Here is a 22,581-nt window from a genome sequence, read left to right as displayed (position 1 = left end):
AGATAATTAGGTTGGGTTTTCTTAAAGTGAGCATAAGGGAGTGGAGGAGTGGATTAAGCGTCATGATGGGCTAGCAATAATGTAGTTCAAATTCGTCTTTGACGAGCATCGAAACTAAGATTTCTCACTTATACATGAAGAGAAATACCATTAAACTGTAGTACTAAATAATAGTTTAGAAACTAATTTTAAATGTATGGAGAGAATGAGATATAAAACATGTGTTCAAATAAAATTTTCCAAAAAGTATTTATGAATGACTTGTGATCGTCTTTCGTTGTCCTCTACAAATGGCTGTCAAGGCTTAGAAACAGAGGATTATAATTATGATTGCCAAAATAAACGCCTCCAAGAGCGATATAATTTTTCCGTCATATGTTCAGAGAAACAGGTCACGAAAACACGAGGCGTAAGAGGAACGGCCTAATCACCTTCGTTTGACAGAAACATCACCCGTCAATCCCGCAGAGTTACTCTTTTCACCGGCGGTAATGTAGAAAGAAAGTGCATTGCGTTCTATTTGCATCAGATACATGTTTTATTTTCATATCTTAAGGGAAAAGATCTACGAATCCGAAAAAATACAGATGTAAGACGTAGGATAGCTCGTATTACATGTACATAAGTTACACAAACAAAGATGAAAACAATGAATTAAGCTTTACATTTCCATAGAGGAATTTTCTGAAGAGCAAAGATAACCCCTACGCCGAGGACTTGGGTATCTTGTACTGTTTCTTGAGGAATTGAGAGGCCTCTGAATCACCTCTGTGACATAATACTCTCAATAGGGTCTTAGAATCAGCCCCTAGCTTGCTTCTACCACCCTGCATTTCCAGGCCACCAGAAGACTTCAAGTCGTCGATCAGTTCTCGAGTCTGCAAACAGAGCGAGTAAACAGAAAAGGGACCCAGAAAAAAATGGACGTCAGACATCTTATGTTCAATCTTATACCAAGATAGTAGACATTGTCATGATCAAATATTGAATTTGCGAGTATTGCGTGCTTATGTGTATGTGTGTGCGTGTGTGTGGTCGAGCTACACATTAAGCTTGGCGATGAATGCTTGTTAGCTCCTTGATCCGCTACATCTTACAATTTATTTCCAGTCAATACGAATATTGTTTGTGGCTCGTTCTATGGTTCGAAAAGAAGGCTATTTCTCTCTTTCTCCCATTTCTCTTTTAGTTCTTAGCAAACCAACTTGTTAAATCACAGCGAGAGGAATGTCAAAAAAATGAATCGGAAAATGGCATCTTTCTGGTTGAACATTTTTCGTTTTAACACTTATTCCTAGTGGCAATAGAATAGTATAATGCCTGAAATAATCTGATTCACTTGTAAACCTTCAACCAGAAAAAAGATGAACTAACCTCGTAGCTGTGTAACTTTACTACATCCCGAACACGTGCTACCTGATTCTCAACAACTCCTCGCGGAAGCCCATCACCTCCAGAGATGAAAAACTCCTGTTTTACATCCACAATGACACAAATTAATAGCATGTTTACAAATTTGAAAGTCTGTATCACACAAAGTAGACAAGTCTTGGAGAAATCTAAATACATAAATGAGACCAGTTCAATTCTTCTTTCACCAGATGAATTTCAAGCAACTTTCAAATACCTCCTTTTTGAGGTTTTTTTTTTTTTTAACACGCAACGGAACAAGTGAACAACCCCGAAATGCGGGTTGATTCTCACGTGTTGGGCCAGGCCCTCCAATGGTGAGGGGTTGTCCCCATGTGAGGACAGTTAATAACTGTTTGCCCACAATCTAACATCTTAAACTTTTGAGAATAAGGGTCAACCAATAAACATTCGTCACTTCCGATATTCAAAGGGGCACAAAGCAGGTACCTTGAGGACCTCCAAATCTTCTTCTAATAGCTTTGCATCTCCCACAGAGAAAATTCGTGATGGGCCACCATCTAATAGAACACGGAGTAAACCATCCTGGTAAAAGAGCAAAAAAAATTAAACATCCAGTGAAATATAAATATATTACAGGATTTTTGACAGATTTGTTCAAAGAAGCAAGGGTGTGGAGGAGACCAGTGTTGCTTGAAGGAGACTTGTCACAATGCGATCCCTGAGTGGTTCCACAATTATAGCACATAGTTGACTAAGTTCCTGCAATAGTTGTCTTCAATATCAATAAAAAAAAATTACATGGAAACAGAAAAAGTGGTTGAAGGGGAACTAATAACTGAAGAATAACATAGTTGACTAAGTTCCTGCAATAGTCCATCTTTACGTTCTTCTGAAACTTTAGCAATATTGTAAAGAACTGCTAATTATTCAACCCTACCAAGGTTGTTAGAGGACGGAATCCAAAATTGACCGTATGAATATCCAATTTTGATGTAGTGCGAGCATGATTCATATCATCAATAACCTCCAACAAAAAAGTTATGTCATGTTGATTGTGCCACGTCCCAACTACAACTACCATTTGAACCTATTATTCAAGTAAATGCATCTTTCTACTTGATGAGATTTAGCTCAAACCCCCAGGGCACCCTCAATTTAATGGTTAGACTGTACTACCACTATGCACATGACAATAAAATTGGCACATGGAATTATATACAATTTAGGTGAAAGGGGTTCAGAGGAGGTAAATAAATGATATACAGTGTGATTAATACCACATAAAATAGGAAAAAAGCTTCCAAAAGGGATAAATCTGACCGTATCAAGTGGTTCGTACACTGCTTCAAATCTTGAAAGAGAAACACTTGGTTTATATAAATTGTCAATAATTGGTTCCCTCAAATCCCAGAAGATAATCTTAGTTCCTGCGGAAAAAAAAAAGTTGCTAAATTAACAAGTGATCTAGATTTCCCAGGAATTGAACATCATTTAATAATGAAATTCTTGTACCAGTGAACTCGCAAATTCGATCTATAGCAGCATTTATATCTTTTCTACTGCCATCAAACGTGTCCTTTTGGGTGAAACTTTTTGACTTCTCGTCCATGGATTTCTCTACAAACAAGAGGTCAATATATCAGCCCTCAGAAAGATTGTGAGTAAATGATAGCATATGCATTTCTCAACCTAAACTCTTGTAATTGGAAAGATTTCAAACAAGTATAAAGTTATAAACCACTTTTCTACACATACTGATAAGTTTTTGGCGGGGCTGCTTCTTCGTCCATCTCTCCCAAATGCTATCTTCCAACTTATTCAGCTGACTGATTGCATACTGTGAATAGCACAAATTAAACCAGACTGTTTTAGATAATCTTATTGGCAGTCAAATTACTATACAGAATAAAGTATATGGTCAACAAACAAACTTAAACATAACAGACGTGGTGTAAGAAATGAGATGACCTTCAAATACGGATGCAACTAAAGGTTATTAGCATATTATTATAACAAAGTGCCATCCTTCCATATGAAACTTAGGTCTCATTAGCATCCATGTTTTTACTGGAAAGTATACATCTATTTCTAAAGCCAGCTCCGTTATGACTGTAGATTGGCCAGTGCTTCTTCAACAAGTTAGAAGAGAAAGATATCACTTTGATTTAATTTTGATCCGTGTACAAGGATGGAAAATATCAAAGAATGGAGGCAGCATTTAAAGATTCACATACATATAACTAATCATTTTCTAACTCAGGCAGCATACAACATAAGAACACAAACATTATAAGTTCATGGGAAGCCTAGAAGGGCTATGCTTAGTTGCATTTAACACTAATATCATTTAGAAATTCCAAGAGAGAGAGAGAGAGAGAGAGAGAGCAGGTTCTTAACGAAAAGAAGCTAAAGCTGAACTTACATGAAGTGTGTTTAACTGAACACAAAGGGTTGGAGTCGTTCTAAAATTAATTTCAGTAGACCTTCTCTCATCAGGCAGCCTAGGATCAAATAGTTCCTTCTTTACAAAAGCCTTTATTCCAACTTCCTTCCTGTATCTTGTAAGAATGGGCACTGGTGGAATTAAATCCTCCTTGGTAGCTGCATGACCAAAATAAAAATTCAAGGTCCACATGGGTAGAATAAGGGCAGATAACAAAGAAGAAAAAGGATAAAACCATTTGTAGCACGGAGAGAAGAATGAAAAATCTTGTTTGCTTAATATACACAGTTGACCATTACTGGTACTCAGACTTTGCTAGTTGGAGGTCCCAGGTTCGAAACCACAAACCACAGGACCCACTTCTTTGTCCGTTTGCAAGGGGCACGTGAAGAAGGGTTTAGCTTCACATGCATGATGGGTTGTACATGATGAAGGGTTTAGCTTCATATATAGAATCGACTCATTCCTTAACAGCTTAATTTTTTGGGGTCCAGTGGTAAAGCAAAGAACAATTGAGCAAAATAAGTGTTACACTAATATCCACCAAGAAAATCAATTAAAAATCAATTATCTATAAGGCCAGATAAACAATTTTTGGCAAGGGAATATAAGCAACATAGAGTAAAGGAAACATGGAAGTTTTCAGTACTGTGACAACACACCATGACCAATTTAGAACTGTACAACTCACCCCTACATAATGACATAATCACAAGCGCACACAGGACTTTAACCTACAACCTTTGTGATGTTGAAAAAAAAATATTTTGAGAAGATTGTGATGTTGGAAAAAATGAAAATGAGAAAAAGGTTCAAGGGCAAACGAAGAGCTAGGATCTCTATGAAATTTTCTTAACTCCTGCAAATCCTCAAGACATAAATTATGGGTTCTTTTCCCTTTTGTAAATTTAGTTCTCACAAATAGCACCTACCCAACTTGTCAATGACACGATTAGCAAACACCTGAAATGCATTGTCAACCCCACGAAACAAACCACTCAATTCTGTAGGCCTCATTGGAACCTTGAGATCAAAAAATTGGTCAACAGTCTGCACGAAGAGATGTTTACAAGGAAACACATCAGTATTGTTAAAGGTAAGGTAACTGACCATTGCCAGAAATAAATAATAGATTTGAATACCAAATCCAACAAGTACGTCCAAACAATAAAACAAACTGATTTATCACTAAGTGTATGACATGTTTTTTATATTTATACATATGCATGCGGTAAAATTTGGTGGCCTCCAATAGGAATAACCAACAATATTGTCAACTAACCATGCAATTTTGTTTTAAAATAAATAGGTAATTTGTTATAAAGACATGCAGGTATAGTGGTATACCGTATACACATAGGTAAGTTATTATAAAGACTACATCTAAAAATCTCCAAAATCTACTATATACAATACCATACCCAAAAGAACAAAGTCGTACCTCCTCCACAATCCTAAATACTTCAACGATTGAACTCCCATGCCGCTGTTGAGGCGATATTGGGTCCCACCTCTGTCAAATGATCACATGAATATAAGAAACTCGACAGAGGAACAATGAAGTAGGGAATGTAGGTTTTCAAGATGAGAACAAAAGATAAACTAACACAAAATATTCAAAAATAAATAAATAAATAAATGATAATTGTAACTTTTACCTCTTGCTGAATAGCCCGTTCAACCCAACCTAAGATCCTCCCAAGTTGCGAATTGACCCAACGCATCACCAATGTTCCAGATATAGATTCAATCTAAGATAATATAAGAAGATGGTAAGAAGCAATGCAACTGGTGCTACATAGTAAACCAGACATCTTGTTTGCATCTTTGTAATTAATCAGCTTTAACTTAGTGGAACCAAGTCTATTTTCCAATTGTGTGTATCCATGACTATAAACTATCAGAATAAGTTCACTTTGAATTTTGAAACTAAAAAGAAATAAGGAAAAAAATGTAATGTAAGAAAATCGAGCCACTCACCTCGTATGGAGCTATTTTCCTACAGTATACATTTGCAGTTTCCTCTCCACAAGTGGACGTAATAAGTTCCATAATGTATTGCTCAAGGTTGTCAGCTGCCGGAAATACAGATACTACATCTTCCGTCAGATGTTCAGCAGCACCAAGAAAAGGTTTCTGAAATAGCACATTAATACTAAGTTCTCATCCACCTAAAAAAATACTGTATTATGGACAAAATATATGTAAAATGTAATTCACATTATGAAACAGCATATAAGCTTACCAACTTGTTGCCATAAATCCTATGAAGGAGTGAGGCTGAGACAGCAGTTGCTTGTGGATGCCTCTGGGATAAAATTGGCATGAACATGGTTGCATCTTTTTTCAAAAGTTTCTTCGTCTCTTCCGCAAGCAATGCCAAAGGATGTTCATGCTTTAAGTCTGATTTTTCAACAGAATGTAAGATCTGTACGACGAGAAAAAAGTTGAAAAGGAATACTTAAAGCCATGTTTCAGCACAAAGTCTTTAATGAAAAATTAGAGTACATCAACATTGAACTTCAAGGGTTATCATCAGGTCTGGTGTGCAGTGTGCTCGTTGTTATATTATATATACACATATGAGTTCAGTGAAGAGTGTGACCATTAGATAAATTGTGTACTGGACGCTAAACAGATTTAGCCACAACAAAACACGACAGTCTGTTATATCCAAAACTTAAATGCTTTCAGGAGAAACTTAGTTCACCAGATTAACAACCAATGAAACATAGCAACTGCAGACTATGTTACTGCTGCATAATAAGAACAAACATCAATCCTAAAAGAGAAAAGCCATGATCCACACTGTACAAAACAATGGCAATGGGGAAATACATGATTCACATTTTCCTCAGATTGACATAAAATGCACAATGACAAGAGATGCAAATACAAGGCCTTTCCCTTCCCATTCTAATACCATGATCATTGTTGGTCTACAAAAGTTCCAAAAGCTTAAGTTTAACATTAAGTTTCATCTTTATGAAATACTAAGCTTGCTAATACTACTTTGTCAGCCAACAATCTTATAAAATCATCTGTAACACTTACCCTCGTAAATGCGTTCTTAATAGAAGATGATATATATAATTCTATCTGATCTCGATCTGTGTTGGAGGTAGATTGCAGTATTGCCTGTCCAAAAAGAAACTTCAGCTTTAAACATTTTACAATTTGACAATACATTTGGATTTCTGTCATTTTTATTAAACCAAAAAAAAAAAAGGAGAGAAGAAATCCAGATATTGCAGTTGGGGAAAAATAAATTTCATCACACAAGAAAAATAACTTCAAAATGTTGGAAAGTGATAATAGTTTTATTCTAGAAAAACCATGGAGCTCCTCGTCATGTCACCAATTGGTGAAAGTGGTGGTGGGTCCCACCACTTCACCTGACACCTTAGCAGTGCAAACGAAGTTTCTCCCCACTGATGAGAAGCCAAGCATTATTCTCTAATATAAGTCAAGCACAAAGTTTCTTTTGAGTCTACACATACTGCTTCAGGTTCCTCCAGCAGAAGCCTCCGAGCAATCATCGCAACTGCTACTATATTCTCCATCAGACCTGGCACCTATAATGTACATGAGAAGTTTTAAGAGAATTAAGTCGCAAAACTAGGAGAATTCCTTGGTAAAAGTGACTAAAAGTAGAAAAGAGCTCCATAAAGTATATGCATGAGTATATAACAACATGATAGATCATGCAAGCAGTGAAAGGGCACAACGCATATGGTAGTTATTTCAAGAATAGTAAAAGAACAAGCATACAGAGATTAAAAATAGTTATTCAACAAAAGCTAGCATCTGCCAGACAAAAGAAAAGATCAAATTAAGCACAAGGTCCACACCCAAGTATAACAGTCCTAGGATTTTAGCCTACCTCGGCAAAGTGCAGATGGTAGTCTCCTAATTGCTTATCAGCCCACTTCTGAATTGGCAACAAGAATGACTGTAAGAAAGATAAATCTTGGTACCCCTGATCACCTTCAACTCTACAATGCAAACTCTTCAAGTGTGACCTCTCCTGTGGTCCGCGTTGTTCCTTCAATGGTATTTTCTTTAACTGTTCAATGGCATGTTGTAAAATTCCTTGCTCGCTAGTAATAACATGCTGTGATCACAGAACCAACATAAACTGTGAACGTGATGATTTTGATTAGCAAGAATTTCCTAATGGAACTTCCACAAAATGTTGATGAGAACAAACAAAAAGGAAACAGAAGAAATAGAAAGAACACAACTAGCTGAATAAAAAAATTCAGAATTGAAATGAATATAAATTTTTTTCTAGAATGGAGCGAATCAAAGAAGATTAGAGGGTAGATATTTGACATAATAGAATACTGACACAAGAAGCCACTCATCAAAGACATTCCAGTGATTCCACTGTGAGTATCTTTATACTAGAAACCATCTAAAAACATGCATGCATGAATTTATTTACCTATATAAAATATTTGTAGTAACCATCTAAAAACATGCATACATGAATTTATGTACTTATATGACATATTTGTAGTGCACTTCAGTTCTCCAAGAAAAGGGTTACCAGTTCAAAAGTACAAGAAGAAATGTCAATTTGTTAAAAAACAAAGCTGAAATCTATTACCAGTGCCATTCAGTGCAAGTTTCAAGATGCTCTAGGTATACAGTTATAAAATGTTGGAAATACATGAGGTTTCCCAAAATATGAAATGCCAGCAACATGGATGAGAGGTTCATGTGAGGGGAGAGGAGTGCCTCCCTTTGTGTAACTCAAAGGCCTATAGGTCCGAAGGGCCTCAAACTAAAGGAAAATTACCATCAAGATGTTATATAACTATATATGGTATCTGCATACTGCACATATGTATCTCTGTGTGTGTGCATGCGTGTGTGTGTGTGGGTGTGTGTGTGTGTGAGAGAGAGAGAGCGAGAGAGAGAGAGAGAGAGAGAGAGAGAGAGCGAGAGAGAGAGAGTCCTTTGTTAGTCCACATCTTCCAGTGAATATATGAAGAAAAAAAAAATCTTTCTAGAATATAGATTATAAACTCTAACAGTATGAGACATGTCAATCGTACCCTCCAATCTCCATCACAAAATGAAGCTATAAACAATTACATTATATAAGAAAAAAAATCATTTTTGTGGCTGTAGGTCATTGCAAATAGTAAATAACTCTTGTGGGTTTTATACCTGACGGAACAAGACCCATGCATAGCAGGTGTAATGAATCGTCTCCGTGATTCCTAAAACACGCCATGTCGACTTCAATAGCTCGAGTATTTCTTCCACTTCCTGAAAATAAAAATAAGCTAGAGACTATGAGTGGCAGAGAAAAAGCCTAGCTTCTGTGTTCTTCATAAATTTCATATCTGGTGACTTAAGAGTGTTTACAACTGGAGCCTGCATATAAGGGACAATGGCTGTTATTGATTTTGATGTTTGTGTAAGGTTAAGTAAATTTTCACATTTAATTTTTAGTTAAGAACTGAGTTATAGACTCTTTTTTTTCTGACAGAGGCAGTACTGAAATATCATAAATTGTGGACAACTTTGTATTTAGTTTTATAAATTGTTGCGAGTCCAGAAATTCCTCAGACTTGCAGGAGTCTTGGGAATTAAATAAATCCATGTGTTTAAGAAGTAGTTACCCTAAATGGATAATAATCTTATTACTACTACCTTGGTCTAAGACTATAGTTTAGTCAACTATACTTAGGAGCTGCTATAGGAACTCTAAAATAGTCATCCTACAGATAAATTGTGCTTAAGAGGATTGCAGTATGACTGATTTGGAGTGCCAATAAGAATTCCCTGACACCATTTCTGAAGAAAGTTGAGGTTCCACCATAAAACCAATTGGCAATATGGGTAGTAGCTCAACTACTTATAAGCACATGCAAGACCCCTTCTCCCATCAATGTGGGATTCATTCTCAACACGCCCCCTCATGTGTGGCGAATTTTCAAGCCTAACACGTGGACAACACAACCCGGTGACGTGGAGCACGTGTGGCCGTTGGGCTTCACACGTGGGACAACCTGCTCTGATACCATGAAGAGAGTTGAGGTTCCACCATAAAACCAATTGGCAATATGGGGAGTAGCTCAACTACTTATAAACACATGCAAGGCCCCTCTCCCATCAATGTGGGATTCATTCTCAACAATTTGAACTTTCACTGTGTTCTATCTCTTTCTCTATATGCTGTTCATCTTGTTAGAATAAACCTGGTTTTTCTCTTTTATCATCTCTTCAAGATTATAACTCTTGTTCCTTTCTTACCCAATTAAAACCCTCTATGCCAACATTCCAAAATATTACTATGAATGGGTAACCTTTCCGTGCTGCAAGAATTCTGAAAGTATCCTTCTATGGTGTCCATCAGTTTTCAGCCATCAAGATTCAACCTTTTCACTAATAAAACCTTTGGACATTTCTTTCTACAGTTCCAAGCCTTGAATCTATAATTCTTTAACCCTAACTTGGTAGAACCCACCACATACTCAAATGTTACGTTTCCTAGATCACCCAACATCACTATCCAGTAAAGCAAACTACAACTATTTTGCTGTACAACTTCTGAAATCTTTGTTTGATTGCAATACCAAGTTGACACTGAAAGTACGCAACAAATCCAATTTTCAAAGAATTAGCTAAATGTCATATTCAGGGTTGTTTGGTAACAGTTTTTTCGTTGGGGAGGGATAGATGAAGACAAAATGTTGGTGAAATCATATCTGAAAAGAAAACAAAATACTAAAAGCAATTCAAAATAGTTGTTATTTCACACATTCTCCTGAACTTATCCCTTATTTGTTCTTCCTCCCTACCTCCTTTCTAACATCCATTTTCCTCTAAATTTAATGAAAAAGAACCAAAAGCTAACGCAGAAGTATTAATGAATGAGCCCCAGGTACCAGTTAAATTCAGAATTTCAAACAGAATGGAGATCCAACTCCAGAAAGCTTCTAAACCTAACCAATCAAGCAGAAAGCGACTTGGCAACATAGATGAAAGCACTTCTTTTTTCGATTTAAATCCTCCTTTGGCGGAGTCATGCTACCATTGCCAAGAACAAAAAGTACTAACCTCGGTCAGCTTTCCCTCATCCAACATATCAAAGACACTGAGAAGCAGTTTCTCATACAGTCTAACGTTCAAGTGATAACCATCTGCCCAGTGGCATACTTCACCAGTTAAGTCACCACGAGCAGGCCTCTCAGCAAGTGGAGTGGCAATCTCTCGAAGAGTTCTCAAGCATTCTGTTCTTTGGAGTTCACCCGTGGATGGTGGAAGAGACTGCAATCAAAAGAGAAGGAAAAAATGGAAATGGAAAAAAAAAACAGATACATTAAACACTAGTAGAAAGCAATAAATTATATCATGAATACTACGAAAAGATATAAGGGAAGTATCCAGATAAGCAAAAGAATAATGTATCATTCATTTTTACTTTATACATTATGAAAAGTAAAACATTTTGATTTGTTAAGGAATCAGCCAAATCTCTACATTTTCTTTAACGCTCCAGGAACAAGTCAGAGCCTTCAGCAGAATGTACAAATTCAATTGATCAATTGATAGTTTATGAATGTGGCCAACCAGAAAGGCTTGTAATTTAACAACTGGCTGATTTAAGGCAAGAGAACTCCTTTTTATGGAAGAATAACATGAAACTCCATTTTATCAACTCAATCTTTCAAATCAACGATACCAAAAGGATAACCATTTCCAGATAAACTATCAACAATACCTTGAAATGGGTTTAGGGTTTAGGCATGTTTTGGTTTAGGGTTTAGTGTTACTGAAGGAAGTGAGCGTGTGTTAGGCTTGCTAGTGTGGGTATAGGAGCAAATTTGGAGCACATGGTGGGTTTTCTAAGAATAAGAGTTTTAATTGCAAAATGTGGTATATTTGGAATGCGGGATGAACTCTGGGTTCAAAATCAAATAGAAAAACGTAAACTTTAAATGTCTTATTCTCATAATTGGGTGCATTGCAACCATTTAGATAAATAGAAGACACACCTCAGATTCTTCAATCTTTGCTAAAAGAATCCTAAACTCACTCGCCTTGCGTCCAGACTCCCCAAATCCAACAGCAGGGAAGTTAAGAATTCCCTCCTCCAAAATATTCAACTGTGACAAAAAAAAAAAAAAAAAAAATGAGAATTTCTCAATTTGGATGTCGTCTTCAGATATGGTAACTCTCCCTCCAGTTTCACCAAATAGGACCAATAAAACATGCCAACAGAAAATGAAGGAGACTGTAAGGAATTGAACTTACCTGCCTATTCTGCCACCGTATATACGCCTTCTTGTCAGAGAATTCTGTTCGTGAAATACAACATAAAAGTTCCAGAGGAACTAGTATGGTATCCATTCTTTTTCCCACTTTTCCTGCTAGGGCATTAAGCAGCCCTTGTCTAGTCCTGATGTCCATTGCCTCAGATATCTGTGCATTCGTAAGTACGGCCAATAAGAACAAAAAGAAATACAACTCAGCACAATGGAGCATAAAGAGCCATATCAGCAACCAGCAGGATTTCAAAAATCCTTCTAGCTGATGCCACATATACTACAATCCAAATTAATGAGCAATAGATAAGGTCACTCAAAGAGGAATAGATTCAGTATGTACCCAAACAATGGAAAGAAATAACTGATCCTCTTAACAACTTTTACAGTACATAGCGGCTCGAAGTGACGACCACCAATGCACTACAAGATTAACATATGCATGTACTGTATCTAATTACTGGCCTACTGTTAAATATTATAATATTATACATCACAAGTGCTGGAACTAGCAGAACCAGATGATAATATGGTCCATACTCCATAGAACTGAGAAGCTTATACATGATAATTAACCATCAGTTAATTAACCCTCCAACTCCAAAAAACAAAACATTCCATAAACTCCGTCGTGCTTACATAGTTTTTAACTACTACCGTACGGGCTTGTTTAGTACTCTAGACTGAACTGTACAATTTCAGTCTGATGCGAATGTATAGTTTGTATTGTATTAACCTTACTACTATATGGGGGTACTGCACAGGACTAAGAGGCCGGATATGCTGAACTGTGTCACATATTGTAACGTTTAAGAGGACAAACAGGACTATACAAACATAAAATAGGTTTATAAAAATAATTTTATTTAGGAAATGAATATGCCCGCGAACATGTTTGTAGCTACCATTAATAAATAAACATAATTAATCTCTAAGTCTTATCAAAAACCATCTATGTGATAGCCTCACAAGTACTTCTGAAAATCCATATGCCAATTGCCTATCTAATTGGGATGATGGGGAAGTTCCATATTTATAATACCAAAAATTAACTCAACCATAAATGGATAGGAAAGGAAAAAGGAAACAGAGTGGTATTGCATCTTTTTGAAAAGTAAATGACTACTAAATACCTCCATTTGGACACGCATGGTCTCCAATAACCCAACCAGTCCAGGGGCTCGTTGAGACTGGCTCAAAGCATTTTCATTTCTACTTCGTCCAAGTTTCCTCATCAACTTGGACCTTTTGTCTTTCTTTTTCTCTTTTGAAGGCACAATGAGACCCCTGTTCAGACAGAGAGAGGGCAAGCATTGATGGTGTCATAACAGAACATTCAAGGCATTACAAAGTATTTGCATACCAAATAAGAAACTGAAAGTATACCCTGAAGCACCAGCACATGCTAAAAGGACTTCATATGCAGTTTCACGGAGACCATCTTCTGTGATAGCTGAAAAAGAAGAAAAATTATGACGACCATGACATGTTTCAATTTTCATCAGTCAACCTAGGAGATGGAAATGCAATCTTGCTGCTGATTGCCAAATGTTCGTCAGCTATCTAGAAAAAGCAGACAGATCTGTCTGTACAGTTACTACAGTATACCCGTAGGTCAGTTACTCTATAGTCTATAAGACTATGCCTTTTTAGTACTTCCCAATTTTTCTAATATCTAACAAATATATCCAAATTTCAATAATAGTTACAAAAAAATTGTGGGGTACAGATGGGTAGTAGTTATAGATTGAAATATAGCCAGGCCCATAACACATGTTTTCACTCTTGAGTAACTCACCATATAGGTATGAAACAATCTACAGAAATTAGTGTTCCAGCTGTTTTGCACCTTGGCTCCACACAAGACACAACACTAAAAGCACCATATCCACCTAGGCTTTGAAATCTAGTACCTGTCTTAAAAGAAGGCAATCCAAGAGCAAGATCAGCAGCATCATTTCGTGTCCTTCTTGAAATGAGGAGACTATCAGCCTCATCAATATCATCATCCTCAAAATCTTCAATATCATCTACCGTAAGGTCCTGAACTTGTGTAGAGTTAAAAGATTCTGATTTTGACACACTTAATGCATCCAGGGATGAGTCAAGGTCAGGAACAGATGATATGACACCAGGAGGCGGCATGATAACAGGAGGCGGCACAAACTCAGGAACAGGAGGCGGTGCCCTTTTTGGAGAAGAACCAGAAAAGTCAGGATTCGTAACCAAAAAGAACTCGCCAGCAGAACCTGCATTGTTCTGGTAAAGTGGAAATAATAAAAAAAAAAAACATATAAATAAGCAAACAAAAAATGGAGGAAATGAACATGACAATAAGCAGAAGATTACTGATTAGGAATGAAATGTTTTGTGAATATCCTAATCCAAATTACAAAAGAAAACAAACTAATATATAAGTTATGTATTTAACCGCAAGCCAAAAAAGAGGAGTAAAAGTGGAGGAGCTACAGAAGACCATTTAAATAGGAATTATATATGCATGATGGGTCTTAATTGCAATCCACATTACTAAATTTCCAACCAGATTCAAATTCTAAAGCTGAAAAGGAAAAATATCCGCTAATCCAAACAAAATAACCCACTAAATCATGTCATAAATTGCACATACCATTTGGGGCAACCCAGTATGGTCATGGTAGTCTCTAATAGCTTCCGAAAGTTCAAGCATTCCACCTACATTGTCAAAAACAGTCAGTGTGTGCAAACAAAGAAACTCCAACTCGAAAAATCGACAATAAATAAATGCAAGAAACCACCTTTCTTAGCACAGTTGAGCACATAATCAACACTGACTTGGTCTAGATCCACATCATCCAGCGTAACCGCACCGGGAGGCATTATAACCTTCTTAATCAAGCTACCCGCAAGTATAAAATCAAGAAGTAGGCGCCTGTCGCGGCGAAACCGCTGTAAAAGCTCCACCGCATTTTCCCTGCATTCGATCATCAAATTGAAGTTCATTTCTATTGAATTCAGCTAAATTAAAGAATAAAAAATATACATTTCCAAAAATTAATTAGTAAAGCTTAACACTTACTCGTCCATCACGAAGCGACTCCAATTATTCTACCTGTGATAAAAAAAAAAAACCACAAAAACAAGAAAGCTCAAGCATAGTGCAAAGTTGCGTACTTTGCTCTGTTTGGCAAGCAAGAAAATGAGAGAAAAAGTGATCGAACTTGAGGAAGAAACTCCATTTTCATACCTCAATTTTCTTAGCAACCAAACACTGATTAGAGCATTGAGTTTGTTTCAGTGAGTGAGAGAGAGTCAAAGGCGGAGCTGAGAGGAAGGGAAGTGAAACGGCGTAGTTTTTGCTCGGTGTTGAGTTGGGTTTGGGTAAAGCTTGAAGCGGAAGTCCAGGCAACGGGTTCTGAAGGCGACGAAAAATCCCTGTTGGTGAGATTTGGATCTCAAAAGTCTTCTTTAATCATTTAATTTTGTATTTTAACCTTTTGCTGCTCACTTTATTCACTTATTTCTTATTAAGTAGATCCGTCTGGTTAAGTAAAATAAAAGGAATTAGTGTAACTTAATACGATTTAGTAGTATTTTTCTTCATTTGTAAGTAAAAGATCTTAAATTTGATTCTCGCCATGAGCGAATTTGAACACATTATTGCTAGTTTATTGTGAGGCTAAACTCACCCCTCATTTAGTGTGAATAATATCGCTTGTTAAAAAAATGAAAATAATTAGTAGCATTTTACCAATGATGTTCACTCAACGTTACTAAATTATCTCATGTAACTATCAGCATCGTAATAACTAATTACATACCAACTAACATACGGCTTAGTGATTTTTTTTTACTAGCAAGTGAAAAATCTTAAATCCGACTCTTAAATAACGATGACATGCTATATATGTTTTGAGTTCAATAAATACTATTAAAAAAAAAAAAAAAAGGAGTGCAATGAGAGAAACGGGAGACATAAAAATAACTTTCTTTTTCCGATAAAGATGTAAATCCGTAGAATGTGAAAATGTGAACTGGTAGTGTGAAATTAGAACCTCATGGTCCATTATAAAAAGGACAATAAACCTATATGGTGTGAAATGTACTTGGCCTTTCTTAGGTTAGAAGTTTAACTAAAAACTTAATTATGTTGCCAAAATTTTGACTGACTAATTGGTTATATAATATAAATTAATGAAAATTCTTTTGATTTTAGTTACATATGATATGAGTATCGAACTTTAGACGTAACCCTACTCGCTACACTCACCCCCAATGACATGAAATAGTCCAATTAAGATGTAAAAAAAAGCGAGTTAATTTTATTACGGATGCTATTAGTAAATTCGGGAGATCCATTCAAGGAATAATTACCTAATCGAAAGGGATTCTACCTTGTCAACCTCTTTCAATTATCACATTCAAAACAGTTTGAAATAAGTTAAGGAAAGAGTCATTTCAATTCCATTTGCTTTGTGCATAACATACATTAAGATTTTTTCACTCTTTTTTTAAACAAAATAATAAACATTCAACACCATAATTCATGACCATAAATAAAGGAATGGATTTCTTCCCAATTTAAAAAAGCCAACCTATTACCACTCAGTACTATGGTCTAATGGTATTTCTCTTCACTTGAAAGTGAGAGATCTTAGGTTCGAATCTCATGAATGGCGAATTTGATACCAACTTAGGCTGCCCATTGTGTGTCTTTGCCGAACTCCCCTTCTCCTTAGTGTAAAAATATCGATGTACCAAAAAAAAAAGCCAACCCATTGTCTCAAGCATATTCTTCTCCTCTCGCAAATAAGAGACCTAAATTCGACTTGTAGAATAAGGAGGAATCGTTTCTTACATAAAAAAATACTACAATCCTAGTGAATTATCTAGTCCAATTCAATCCAGTTTTAAGCACCACATGTTAACTTAGAGAGCACCACTAGGATTGGTGGGCACTCTGAATCTTGACTAAATAATGCATATGAAACTCACATACATCAATGGAAAGAAACATTTCAATATCCCGCAGCATTGTACATACCAAAGATTTTGACAACCCTCCTCCTTTATCCGGGCTTGGGACCGGCAGTGCCTAATAAACATTAAGACACAGGCGGAATTGCTATGTGTCGAGGCAGATTCTGTACATGTATGCATAAAATCCAAGGACGTAATGACATTGTTCTCAATGCTTCTTCGGCCTTATCATTTCCCCAATCTTGCTTTTTGGCCAATGCCATTCAACCGGCGGCTAAAAATTCACAATGTATCCTTCGCGATCATGTTCCTTGCTAACCTCGGCTCAACAAAAAAAAAAAAAAAAAAAAAAGTTTTATTTTTTGAAGTTTGTTTTCAGCAAAAGCCCTAGAGAAATTACAAGTTTGATTTCAGAAAATCCTACCATTTCTTTATTGTTCTTGTATACCACATACTCCAAAGTGTTTTTTTTTTTTTTAGTACATCGATATCTTTACACTAAAGAGAGGGAGGAAGTTCGGCTAAGCCACACAATAGGCAATTACTCATACCCGTTTTGTTAATAGTTAGTTGTTTTTCTTGGGTCTTTTGACCCCCAATTTTACCAAAAAAAAAAAAAAAAAAAAAAAAAAAAAGGCAAAACATACCTCTGAGAAAGTATACTGCAACGCCAACAACATGCAAGACATAACTCAATGCATAGCCTGCAAAACATTGAATGATAATTAGCATGAACAGAATCCAATTACAAAACTTCATTGAAGGAAGAATTGTGTACATTATTTACCAGCGAACTCAAACGCCTTCCTAATTCAATGATCCACGACACCTGAATAAAAGATGATTCTTAGTAGTATACATAACCACAGGTCGTTCTCCAGGGCGTTTTGAAACAAATTTTATGAAGATAAAATGAAATAATAATATTTTTCTTGTGGAAACACAAAGAAGATCAAAAAGACCACAAAATTAAGAACATGCATTCCTGTAAAGACAGATCTTACTTTTTCGAACCACAGTTGCAAGGAATCTTCTTCTCCTCCAGAGGAAACTTATAATTGTAAGTAATTTCTTCACCAACAGCTATATGCCGTTTTGCGTAAATGAAAATACGTTTGTGACCGTCAACACTGATAACTTCGGTGTAGCAGTTAGGCTGCAAACAATTTCTTTGCTTTTACATTATTTATATACGGAACTAAGACCAATTCCAGTACTTGAGTCACTCCTTCAAAATTTCTCCCATCATTAGGTTAAAAAAGAGATTTTGAGTTAAAACTTGTTTTGGGCTAAATTCCATTGAAAATACCAGCCCAAACTAAATATTCTGGAGTTGAACTAAGCATCATATTTTAAAAACTCCCTTTGATTTCTTTCTTAATTTGATTTAGGATGACCACACTATTTTTTTTTTTTTAAACCAAACTCTACCTTTGAACTTGGATTTTAAAGAAAGTGTCAAATCCTTTTTTCCTCCAAATTTTCTGGAGTTGCAAGTGAGTTGCATGCAAGGTTTAAATTATCAGTTGTTACGGAAATCAACATCTCAAAATACAAATATAACGACTAAAATTTCGAGAAGATATATGTTTATGAATAAATGGCCTGTTTTAGAACCAAATATAAACCATCTGTTTAGATTTTTTTTTTTGGTTAAAACTTGTTTAGATTTCTTTAATTTGCTGAAAACCTCTGCGTTATTTCTTAGGAATTCGAAATAGTCTTCAATTTTTTTTTTAAATCTTTAATTCATTTTTTGTTTTTTCAAAAGAAATCTACTAAGGTGGTAGCAACCATAGCCGCTATCCTTGACGCCCAACTACAAATCCTCCCTTGTATTCCGAGGCGCCACGGCCAGCACAGCTTGACGGGCCGCCGCCTTCCACCTGAGTGACACGCCCTTATAGATGTATTCAATAAATGTAGTACAAATAATTTTATTAGTGAGTTAAGGTTGCGCATATGAATGATATTACTCAAAACTTCAGGGGCTGAACTGTGCGTCATTCACTACATAGGAACACAGAGATATGAAGACTTTTTAGTTATTGAATTCACAACAATTTTATATAAAAGTTTACCAAATTCTCGGACGCTGTGGTTTTTGCTGAAAGAACTTTTATAACTAGACTTTACCACTCAATTGCTTTATTTCATAGTTGTTTATTCTCACAATATAAAAACAATTTTTCTTTAAAAGCACTACAATACCAAACGAGCCCTTACTCCTCAGTCTCACCACTCATCTCCTCGAGTGATTTTCCATTTGGTTCAGGCACTAACAGTGTAAACAGCATGCCAAAGAAGTTGATGACGCCAAGCATAATAAGAGAATTCTTCATACCAATACCAGGGGGGTACCCTGCGTCTGTCTCGGCCGGGTTCGTGCTTTGTGCAGCGTATAAGAACCCGAAGGCGCCTACTATGGCTCCGGCCTTTCCTGCTGCAGCTGATATTCCATGACAAGTAGACCTCAACCTTGCTGGGAAGATTTCTGCTGGCACAACGAAGGTAGTGGCATTGGGTCCGAAATTGGAGAAGAAAAACGTAAGGGAGTACAATACCACGAACCCTATTCTGTTCGGTTTCAAAGTCCAGTGATGGTAAGGAATTGCAAGGGCAAACATGAACACTGTCATGAAAAAGAAACCCATTAGTTGGATCGGAAACCTTCCAATACGATCGATGAAGGCCACCGTAAACCAGTACCCTGGAACAAGACTGCACAATGCTATTAGTGTTTGTGCCCTTGCAATTTTATAGAGCTCTTCAATGGCGTTCATGGTTTCTGCTGCTGGAAGCCACCCGATTGTGCTGAATATGTCCTTTTGGAAAAGGTTTTGGCTGTAGTACGCAATGTCAAATAAGAACCAAGTAGTGGTGGTACCAAGGAGGTGAAGCCCGTGTCGGCGAGCAAACTCCTTCGTGAACAAGCCAAATGCTTTACTATCTGGATCTTCCATGATTTGAACGTCTTCTGATTCGAGATTAACTTGTAGAACCTTGGACATATCCGATGCGGCTTGTTTTGCGTTATTGGCAACAAGGGCAGTGTACCGAGCTGTCTCAGGCATTTTCATTCGCCAGAAATAAGTAAGAACAGCAGGGACAGCTCCAAACATCAAAACGATACGCCAAACATAATCTGCTTGAGGAACAAGAGAAGCATTTGGATCGACTGAGTAAGGGGGTGCCTTGTATGCGTGATCAAACGCGCTCGAAACAATTATAGAGACAATCCCAGCTGTCAGAATCCCAAATCCCTGCATGGCAAACACAGCAGCTATGAAAGCCCCGCGAGTCTTTTTGTTAGCATATTCGGACATGATCGTAGCTGAAAGGGGATAGTCGCCACCAATGCCGAAACCAAGCCAGAATCTAAAGAAACAAAGCGTTGCCATGACACCTTCCGGCTTAGACCCAAAAGAGAGCCCCGATGCAATACAGCTCAACACCATCAGCATGAGTGTTATACCATAAACTCTTTTTCTGCCTAACTTGTCACCAAGCCAGCCGAAGCAGAGTTGTCCGACTAAAGTGCCGCATAGGGCGACACCGTTAACAGCTGCGGACACGTTGGGAGGCAGCGTGCCGGGCTTCTCTGCGCCTTGTTTGGTGTAGTAGATACGACCGAGGAGTTTGGTGACGTAGGAGATGGAGAAGAGATCATAGGCATCTGTGAAAAATCCCATTCCGGCTATGATGATTGCTGTGAAATGGTACCACTGCGTCTTGGCAACATCAAGTGCATTAAGCACTGCAGCTTGTTGATTCCTAGCCATGGATAAATCTTCTAACTGTTGCTAATTAATTACAGAAAATGTCCACTGCCAAAAAAAAAGGAAAATGGTTGGCAAATCATTTCTTCAATCATAAACTGATGTCATGCACCAAAAAGCGAAAAAAATATCAACAAAATATCGATCAAATATCTCAAAAAGTAAAAACTCGACAAAGTATCAAGTATCAACAAACTACTGATCAAAGAGAGATTTGAACCTTTGTGAATTTGCAGTGGAGAGTGGGATGTAGAGGCTCTCATGAACATGGATGATCAAGAACAATGGCCATTTATATAATAATTAATAAGTGCATACTCGATCGTGAATCAAAACTTTCATTTCCATCACTATCATAAATAAATAAAAACCGGTTTTTTAGTCAAAATTATCTTTGAGATTGGCATCTCTCCACTTTGGTTCTTGAAAATGAAAAGAAGCGGGCTCTGAGTTTGTCCACCGTAAACCATTTTGGTCATCCATGAAAAATTTGTCAATATCCTTGTTAAATTATTACGTGAATGACTACGTGATCACTTTTTTAAGGATAAAATTGTCAAACCAACCTCTTCACTTAACAAGTACATTGACAGATTTTTCACAAAATAATCAAAATGATTTACGGCGGACAAACTTAGGATCACTTCTATCCATTTTCATTATCATAAACTAAAATGAAAAGTTATATCAATTTCAGAAACCATTTTTGACTAAAAAGCCTTAAATAATCCTCTGTTTGCTGTGTGGTCAGTTGAAATAATTTCTCTCCTTTTTTTTGGGGTACGACAATAAGCACTCTACCAATTTTTTGAATAAAAAATAAATTGACTTTGACTTTCATGTGATCCAAGCCACACTATGGTCCACCAAATCAGCATAATTTTATTTCATCTAATGACGTGCAATTATAAAATATTGATGGGTTGAATTTGTGTATGTTTGACCAGTGATCTTGAATTGCTTATCAACTAATTACTAATAAAATAAATATTTGTCACTTAGTACTACGATCTAATGGCATTCCTTTTCATTTGTAAGTGAAAAGATTTAGGTTCGATTTTCATCAAAAGTGAATTTGAACCACATTATTGCTAGCCCATTATTAGATTAAATATACTCTATTTTCTTTAATATAAATAATATCGTTCGTTCAAAAACTAAAATAAAATAAACACTACTTGTAAGGGAGCTCAGCACTCAAGCAGTTTTGAGCATGTATATGTGCACTTGAGGTTCTATGTGTGAATACGCCTCCCCTCAACATCATATGTATTAGAATAGAAAAATGAAATAATCACTCAAAATTCTCGCAGGTGTAATTTTGTCGTGCAAAAAACGAACACTAGTAGGTGGTTCGAAGCCAATAAAATTTAGTCAATCCACATACAATCAAATGTAGATTTTTTCATTTTTTAAATTAGGAATATGATTGTTCGAACTTAAAAGTAGAATCGCAATTGGAAGCCAAATTCTCATAGGTTTGGTATTACTTGTAACGCAAGAAAGTCCATCATTACTAGAATAAGGTACAAAGCGAAGAGATAAAGACACAATCAATCGCAATTTATTCAAATTCAAATGCACAAATGAGGATTAAAAGCATGAAACCAACTAGATTTGGTTGATTTGATTCTCACAAGAAAATTTGCGGCTTGTCTAGTGATCGAGTTTAGCCTGAATTAGCGGTAGAAGTTGCTCCCTCCGGACTTACTTCAAGGAAAGACAGGATTGAGCAATTTCA

General features: G+C 36.5%; 2 protein-coding genes across 2 annotated transcripts; both read right to left on the bottom strand.

The window, feature by feature from the left end:
- Window positions 1-570: 570 nt before the first annotated feature.
- LOC137733772 (protein unc-13 homolog) lies at window positions 571-15,534 on the bottom strand. The gene is made up of 27 exons (XM_068472957.1): window positions 15,329-15,534; window positions 15,161-15,193; window positions 14,880-15,055; window positions 14,732-14,796; window positions 14,016-14,361; window positions 13,489-13,555; window positions 13,236-13,389; window positions 12,092-12,259; window positions 11,833-11,943; window positions 10,895-11,104; window positions 8,996-9,097; window positions 7,701-7,931; window positions 7,318-7,392; window positions 6,872-6,955; window positions 6,063-6,245; window positions 5,798-5,953; window positions 5,476-5,568; window positions 5,259-5,330; window positions 4,750-4,867; window positions 3,797-3,975; window positions 3,130-3,211; window positions 2,887-2,991; window positions 2,695-2,801; window positions 2,056-2,133; window positions 1,861-1,956; window positions 1,375-1,470; window positions 571-878 (listed from the first exon to the last, which is right to left on the bottom strand). Exons 2-27 carry the CDS (start codon window positions 15,166-15,168, stop codon window positions 705-707), a joined length of 3,336 nt encoding a protein of 1,111 aa, XP_068329058.1. The 5' UTR covers window positions 15,169-15,193; window positions 15,329-15,534; the 3' UTR covers window positions 571-704.
- A 3,749-nt stretch (window positions 15,535-19,283) lies between these two features.
- Window positions 19,284-20,877, bottom strand: LOC137733773 (low affinity inorganic phosphate transporter 1-like). Its single transcript, XM_068472958.1, has one exon. It carries the CDS (start codon window positions 20,841-20,843, stop codon window positions 19,284-19,286), a length of 1,560 nt encoding a protein of 519 aa, XP_068329059.1. The 5' UTR covers window positions 20,844-20,877.
- Window positions 20,878-22,581: the final 1,704 nt, after the last annotated feature.

The sequence above is a fragment of the Pyrus communis genome, chromosome 5 (assembly GCF_963583255.1).
Source record: "Pyrus communis chromosome 5, drPyrComm1.1, whole genome shotgun sequence".
Classification (NCBI taxonomy): Eukaryota; Viridiplantae; Streptophyta; class Magnoliopsida; order Rosales; family Rosaceae; genus Pyrus; species Pyrus communis.
This window is presented reverse-complemented; position numbering and strand designations above follow the sequence as displayed.